This window comes from Natrix helvetica (assembly GCF_964273705.1).
Source record: "Natrix helvetica genome assembly, chromosome: 2".
NCBI classification, from domain to species: domain Eukaryota; kingdom Metazoa; phylum Chordata; class Lepidosauria; order Squamata; family Natricidae; genus Natrix; species Natrix helvetica.
The window spans coordinates 149623448-149631215 of record NC_138552.1 but is presented as its reverse complement, the minus strand read 5'-3'; the positions used below and the strand labels follow the sequence as shown (position 1 = coordinate 149631215).

The following is a 7768-nucleotide window of genomic DNA, read 5'->3' as shown; positions in this document are numbered from 1 at the left end:
TTTTAAGATACATGAGGCTGAGAACTGGCTATTAAAAGTAATTATCATTAATTTGAGCAAGTAAAATAAAGGAGGACAGAGGAAGGAAAAGTACAAATTAATGCGATGCCAGAGAGCACAAACAGCACCCAGAAGAAATAAGGAGTTCTTCATGTTACATATCGATACTGGAGCAATAGGCTCCACCAAGGTCCTCCATTCCGGCGGGAGAATACTTGAAGCTCATTGGCTGAGCCATCTGACAGCTCCCTATAAAAGGGCTAGCTGTCAGTCAGGCCAGCGCTGGATTTATATATAGTTCTCTAATAAAGAGCTGTTGTTTGTCACTGAAGCCTGAGTCCTGTCTCATCCGTTCAACCTATCTAACACTTCACACATCTGTCTACATTCCCTGCCAAATTTATCTTACTGGTTTCAATCCCCCCAGGATTTCTAGGTATTGGGCTTGAATTTCTAGGCCTAGTTAGACAAAATACATTTCCCAGCCAAGGCTCCCTGACAGCCAAGAACCTTCTCACTTCCTTTCCCCTCATTTGTCTTCCCCTAGAACAGTGATTCTCAACCTTCCCAATGCCGCGACCCTTTAATACAGTTCCTCATGTTGTGGTGACCCCCAACCATAAAATTGGTGTCTCAGTTCCTAAGACCATCGAAAACATTGGGTTTTCCAATGGTCTTAGGTGACCCCTATGAAAGGGTTGTTCGACCCCCAAAGGGGTCCCGACCCACAGGTTGAGAACCACTGCCCTAGAAGGAGGCAATGGCTGCCTTTGCAGAATATTTAAAAGTCCCCAGCTAGCCATCAGATGACCTATTTTATCAATTACAGATAGTCCTGGCCTTAAAACCACAATTGAGCCCAAAATGTCCACTGCTAAGCAAGGCAATTGTTAAGTGAGCTTTGCCGTTTTATGACCTTTTTGCCATAATGGTTAAGTGAACCACAGCAGTTGTTAAGGTAATCATGTTGCTAAGCAACCAAATTTTGATCACATGACCATGGGAATACTGCAACAGTCATCAGCAGGAAAACTGGTCATAAGTCACTGTTTTCAGTGCTGTTATAACTTTGAACGGTCAAGAGACAAATGGTACCGTGTTTCCCCGAAAATGAGACAGGGTTTTATTTCATTTTCACCCCCCAAATAAACACTTGGCCTTATTTTCAGGGAGGTCTTATTATTTTTGAGGTGCAGGAGGCGGCGAGCGTGGTCACCTCATGGCTGCTGCTGTGTTGCAATATTTTTGGGGAGGGCTTATTTTAGCACACGTGCTCAAAAGCCCGATTGGGCTTATTATCTGGGGAGGTCTTATTTTCAGGAAAACAGGGTAGTAAGTGGAGGACTGGAAGCCCCTGGCCTATTATGGTGACCTATTGATACTTCTGTCTCTGCAAATGGTTGATATTAATTCAGTATTTTATCTTGTACAGTCATGATAATTCTGCAGCGTGGCTCCTAGTCATCTCTCATATTGTCCTGTATTGCTATAGGATGGTTAATTAAAGGATGTTCAGATCAAATTACTTCCTGAGTGTCTACTATTAGGGAAGTAATCTCACATTGTGCTTACTTAAGGCTCTTGTTTTTAAATATAGATTAACAAATGCTTCAAAGATTGTGAAACCGTTACACCAATATTAAAAAACAACAACGTACTGTATATGTAATAGGTAAGGTGGTGGCCTAGAAATTAGGAAATTGGGAGTTCTAGTTCTGCCTTAGGCATGAAATTTGGCTGGGTGACTTTGAGCCTGTCACTCTCTCTCTCAGCTCAGCTCAACTCACAGGGTTCTTGTTGTGGGGAAAATAAGGGGAGAAAGGAGGATTTACTTATAAAGTAATACAGGTGGGATAAATAATTAATTCGGCCCTGGAAGCCTCTGCAAAAATGCTATTGATAACAGCATTTTTAACCAGAATTCATTCTATTCTATTTTAATTTAGAAGGGCTCATTTTCTTTCCTCCATTTTATAGTATAGAATAACATACACACGTACACTCAGCTTCTGGATATCAATAGAACTTTATTACAAAAGTTATGATGGGGTGTAGTCCAGAGTTGCAGGAGGAAAGGGCTCTTTCTTAGGGATCAAAAATACAACATAGCTCAGAATCCTTGGCATGTAGGAAGATGGTGTAGATCCGTGATTGCGAACCTATGGCACGTGTGCCCTAAGTGGCACGCAGAGCCATGTCACCTAGCATGCACATAATCACCCGTTTCTCTTCTGGGTTTCTGGCACGCATGTGCACGCAATGGTCAGCTGTCCTTCAGTGGTGGGATTCAGCCAGTTCGCACTACTTTGGGAGAACTGGTTATTAAGTTTCTGAGCAGTTTGGTGAACTGGTTGTTGGAAGAAATCATTAGGGCAGAGAACCGGTTGTTAAATTATTTGAATTCCACTACTGCTGTCCTTCATGCGTGCGGCAGTGTTGGAAAATGGAAGACCTGGTCTTCCATTTTCCGGTGTGAGCATGCGTGCCGGCCAACTGATCATCACACGTGCATTCAATCCAGTAACCAGAGGAATAGCTGGCTGGTGCGCATACGTGCGCCGGAAACCGGACATTCATTTTCTGGTGTGCGCATGTCCCCTGGGCAGTGCCTCTTCTGGGTTGCGGTACTCGGTGCCGACTAGGCTCATTATCACTGGTGTAGGCCAACACCCCCTATTTGTTTATTGAGTATATCTAATAGTTATGTAGATAAGTGCTTTAATCTGGCAAGATTCAGTTTGTAGGTGAACAACAATAAAAACTTGGTTCTTGTGTCTGACACATTCAATATCTATTTAGTACAAGATGTAAGAGAACATTTTATTCTTCATGCAAACAATGTAGCTGACACAGTATGGATAACGATGTCCAGCATATGGATAGAAATGTCATGAATGTAGGAAGTATGGCTATATAAAAATACATGAATCCAAAGTCATATATTGAGGGCTCATTGGCTACACAGGATGGTGGTGGAGTCACTGTGAAATGGAAAGGCAACCCATGTGATATAAAAAAAAACATTTGTAGTATTAACTGCAGAAAGCCACCTTGCAAGGTTACAAATAGTCAGCTGTGCTGACTCAGTCAATATAGAACTATCACAAGGGGAAAATAAAACCCCAGGTCCATGCTTATGCAGATATGTCATAGTACTGGATTATTATACATAGATAAACTTCAGAAGTTGCATTGCTTCTATTTCTTTTTCTTTCTGCAGCATCTCTCTGTGTCATATCCCAACTGATTTGCCAATTCTCAGAAATCACTTTCAAAAGTACAGGAGATTGCAAGGGACATGGAAGATTGCCAAAATAGGGGTACTTCATCTTAAGTCAGCAAAACTGCTTTTAAAAAAAATCCACTGGGACACTTCTATTGGCCAAGTAGAGAAAGGAGACAATTTTGCACATGTAGCTGTGGTAGAGATGTAAAACTTCACACTTCCACAGATAAGAGTGCTGTCCCTTTTAAATAATTACTATGTCACTATGGTTGTGGGAAGAAATATCCATGTAGTTCAGTTCCAAGCCAGGGGGAAAGACACTGGAAACATGGAGGCTGGTTGGAAAGAAAGTTTAATGATGAAGCAGAACCACACAAGGATTTGTAGTTCTGGGCAGCTGACCAAATGGAGTTGAGAGTGTGGGGTTTTTTGTACCTACTCTGAACTTTGTATTTGAGCTTCCTGTTCCTGTGCAAGAACATGCATTCTATTGGCTGTTGTCAGACTCCTATGGGGTCATGTAAGGGTTATGTAGGGGTCATAGCTGGTTCTATATGCAAAAGAGGAAATGCAAATCCTAGGTGCTTGTCTGAGCTAATCTGGTTTACCTCTGGTTTATTGTTTATCTGAGCACTCAGGTGAAGTTTGAACTGCTCTGGGATGGTGCAATGAAGTGGCTTGTGTTCTGAAAGGGTATTGGGCAGTTCCTATTGTGGCTTAAGGGCTTTCATCCTGTTTTGGATCTTGAGTGAGGGGGCTTGCTTCTAATCCTACCATTCTGCCTTTGTTCAGACTTTGCTGCAGGGAGTTTCAAAATATCCTGTCTTGAATGGATTTCTGCCTGCAGTATTTGCTTTGCCTACGAATGGAGCTATCTAGATACTAATCTTCCCTTTCAATAAGCTCTTTATCTTTTGATAAAGTGCTGACATTTGCTATGGGCTATTAAGGAAAGTGGGGGCTGCTTTCTGCCATTAAATAACATGTTTCTCCAATTGTCATCTAGGGAAATATAATATTCTGATCTTTTTAATATTTCTCAAAATATTTCATTCTTTGGGAGTGGGGGAACCGACTTTCTACATGGTGTTAATTAAACATTTATCTTGAATTTTAGATTCCACTGATGAAAGATCCTGGCTGGATCAGAGATGTCTGGACTCGTAATGTTAATGTAAGTATGTTCTTTTTACATTTGTATTTCCTTCAAACGTAAAAAGAAAAAAAGTCCCTGCAGATTTTACTCCGCTAATTGTTGCCAACTATAAGGGGCGAGGCTCATCTCTGTTTCAAGGCACTGCAGGACTGTCCGAAGACATTTCCATGGTCATGTGTCCAGCATGACAACATGGAACACTGTTAACCTTCCCACTGAAATGGTACCTATTTATCTACTTGCATTTGCATGCTTTCAAACTGCTAGTTTGGCAGGAGCTGGGGTAAGGTCAGGAGCTCATCCTGTTGCGTGCCACTCGGATCCTGAACCTGGGCTGCCAGCTTTCCATCTGACAAACCCGGCATCTTAACTTTTCAGCCACTGCACTGCCTCTTCTCGTTTCTTGGCCTTTTGGCTAAGATCATGTGTAGTATCTGTTCTTATCAGTTTAATATCTGACTTCAGAAATAGATATTCAAAAAGTCATGGTGGAAGGATTTTATCATACTCCTCATGCCTGGAGTGTCCTGATTGCCACAAAACCTCTCACAACTTGTCCTGCAATGTCAACATGTCACATTCATAAACAAGGGAGATTAAAATCTGAAAATCACGTTGAGAAAACCATGAGTCTCATAGTCTCCTTCTCTTTCAATAGGTCAAAGTTATCTAAATGATTCATCTTAGTCACCTGATATGGTTTCTGTATAGGTTGATTAGTTCATCAGCACAACCACAATTGTTTTGTCACTGCTCAGAAATGAAGGCTCTCAAAGAGGTAGTAGCAACATCTGTTCTTACATTACACACTTCATCCTGAAGTACAGCTATAAAGATTTATGTCGATCAGTCCATAGCTGATGTTGAAGTCCACACATTGTAACATTGTTGAAGTGGAGAAATACTGATGTCTACTCAGAAAGTATATCTCAGCAAATTTGTTACTGTCTGAAAAGATTTGAAGTCAACAATAATATTTGGAAGAATCTTCTGTATCAGGCTTAAAGTTATATGCAAAGATTTATATTACAAGATAGTAAAAGAATTATCAGCAAGCAAAATTAGATTTATTTCTTTGATTTATACTCTGGCTTGTCCTAAAAACTGAAAAGGGTTGGAATAAAACTGGCTTGTTTTATCTCCACAACAGCAACCCTTGAGGTAGGTTGAGCTAAGACAAAATACCGTAACTACCCAAAAGTCACCCAGTAAATTTCCATGCTTAAAAGTAGAGTTAAATGTGGGCCTTAAGAGCGGTACCATATTGGATCTCATGGGTAACTTTTGACCATCACTGTTTAGTACCAGTAATAATTCTTCATCTTCAATATTGAAAAAAAGTAATTCAACCAATATTTCACCCAATAGGTGGATGCCAAATCTTTGCTGGACTTCTAAAAGATGCCCTCACGCACACCAACATTACTGAAATCTCACAGGATTTAGCAGTCTTCTTTCTGAATAGGGACTTGGCAAAGTGGAGAATCAGACAAAATACCCATTCCTTTAATAGCAATAGTAACTGAATAGTAATTGAAATTGAACGCTCTTCCTTAAAATAATAAGATATTAGAACAGGCTGTCAAAATAGGAGACTAACTGCAATCCGGATTCACTTATGTGGAATTGGATTTGGAAAGACAGAACTCTAATATCATATTGTGTTTATTTTTCTGAGGAAACTTTATAACATAAGGATTGAATTTGCAAAAACAGAGCGGTTTGGAATAAGAAGGGAAATGAAACAAACAGGAATATTGCCTCTATGTTTAATTTCTACAGAGAATATATTATAAGAAAGGCACAAGTGAAGACTCAAGAATCAAACAGACCAAAATATTAAATTTCAGATACACTGAAAGTACTTAAAGAGGGGGGCGGGGGGGAAGGAAGGATTGTGAAAATAAAAATGGAGATTGAACAATTCAGGTGGATGTTAAATATTAAGATAAAAATGGACTCCTGGGGATGGTAGAAGACAGGAAGACCTGGAGGAACATTGTCCATGGGATCGCGATGGCTCAGACATGACTTTGAAACTAACAGCAACATCAACTAGCACGAAACTTGCAATAGCAAGAAGCGTCTGATGGCTTTGAGTTCTTGAATTCAAATAGGAAATTAATCCTAATTTAGTGCTGTGTCACTTAAGTGGTAGCAGCTCTTCAGTGTCTCAAATTCAGAATATGCAAAGTAGCCATTTTAATGTGCAACCAAACCACGAGGCCAGAAGTCACTTTTCTGAGGGCTTTATTTTTTTCTGAAGTAAAGGCTGGTAGTTTAAAATCTGTTAACAGTTCTTGATAAACTGGGATAATCAAACATCCAGAGGGCCCATCAATCTAGTTAGTAATATTGTGTGAGGATGCTCATGCAACGTTATCCTGGACAATGCAAAAGGAAGCATTCCCTCTTCCCCCAGATGAGCAAGGGGTGTGGCAAAGTGACACCTGCATGACAACCTCTTGGAATGCTTGCTTGGCCATACTTAGAGAATGTGGAGGTAATGGAAGCAGAATGAAGAGGTCATCTGAGGAGCCAATATGCATGCAGATATTATTTCCGCAGATTTCTGGGTCAGACTTGTGTATTCTTTTGCTAAACGGGTTTACTCTTGAAAATGTCAATGGGTAGCAGGAAGTTGTTGTGTTGTTGTGTGTTGTTTCTATTGATCTTAAACAAGGCTGTTTAAAAGGTTGGATTTGGATCAGAGAGGCTTATGTAAAACTCTCACTCAGAATGAAGCTCATTGAGTGACCTTGTCTACTGATCTTCTGCCAATATAATCTATGCCTGAGGATTGCTGTGATGAGAAAATGGTAGAAAAAAGAAAGAACCTTGTAGATAGTCTTTAATTCTTTGGAAGTGAGAGGTAGCAAAGATATCTGTTGCTTGCCAGTTTGTTATTATGGTGAGTTGCCAATTTTTTTTTACTACCGTTTCGGTTGCGCTCCCGCGTGCAACACTACTGCGCATGTACAGAAGTGTCCGGGTGGGTGAGCAGAGCCTCCCACCGCCGCTACTACTGCTTTGCCTGGTCCGAGCCGAACCGGGAGCAACCCACGTCTGGTACAGTATACTGGAAATGCCTGCTTACCATTTTAGGATGGGCTTTTAAAATCTTAAGGGAAATAAGTAACATTCTACAGTTTTTTTTTAAAAAAAATAACTTTATTAAAGAAGCTGTGAACAGAATACAAACAATACTTTGAATTGAAGAGAAAAAGAATAGATAAAAGCACTATAGAAAGTGAAAAAGAACGCCCACATTCTTACTTGCAAAGCTCTTCCCCTACACAGGCCTAGTGGTCTTGTACAAGATATCTAGACAGATATAAACAAATGATGCAACTGGCAAACACCTTGCATGACATAGGAGCGCTCTC

General features: G+C 40.4%; 1 protein-coding gene across 1 annotated transcript in view; it reads left to right on the top strand.

Annotated features, from left to right (window-relative positions):
• Window positions 1-4349: 4349 nt before the first annotated feature.
• LPIN1 (lipin 1) overlaps window positions 4350-7768 on the top strand; it is a 73890-nt gene continuing 70471 nt past the window's right edge. Inside the window, exon 1 of the mRNA XM_081940114.1 lies at window positions 4350-4400. Within this exon, the coding sequence (XP_081796240.1) occupies window positions 4353-4400 (48 nt within the window). The 5' untranslated portion in view covers window positions 4350-4352. The remainder of the gene's footprint in view (window positions 4401-7768) is intronic.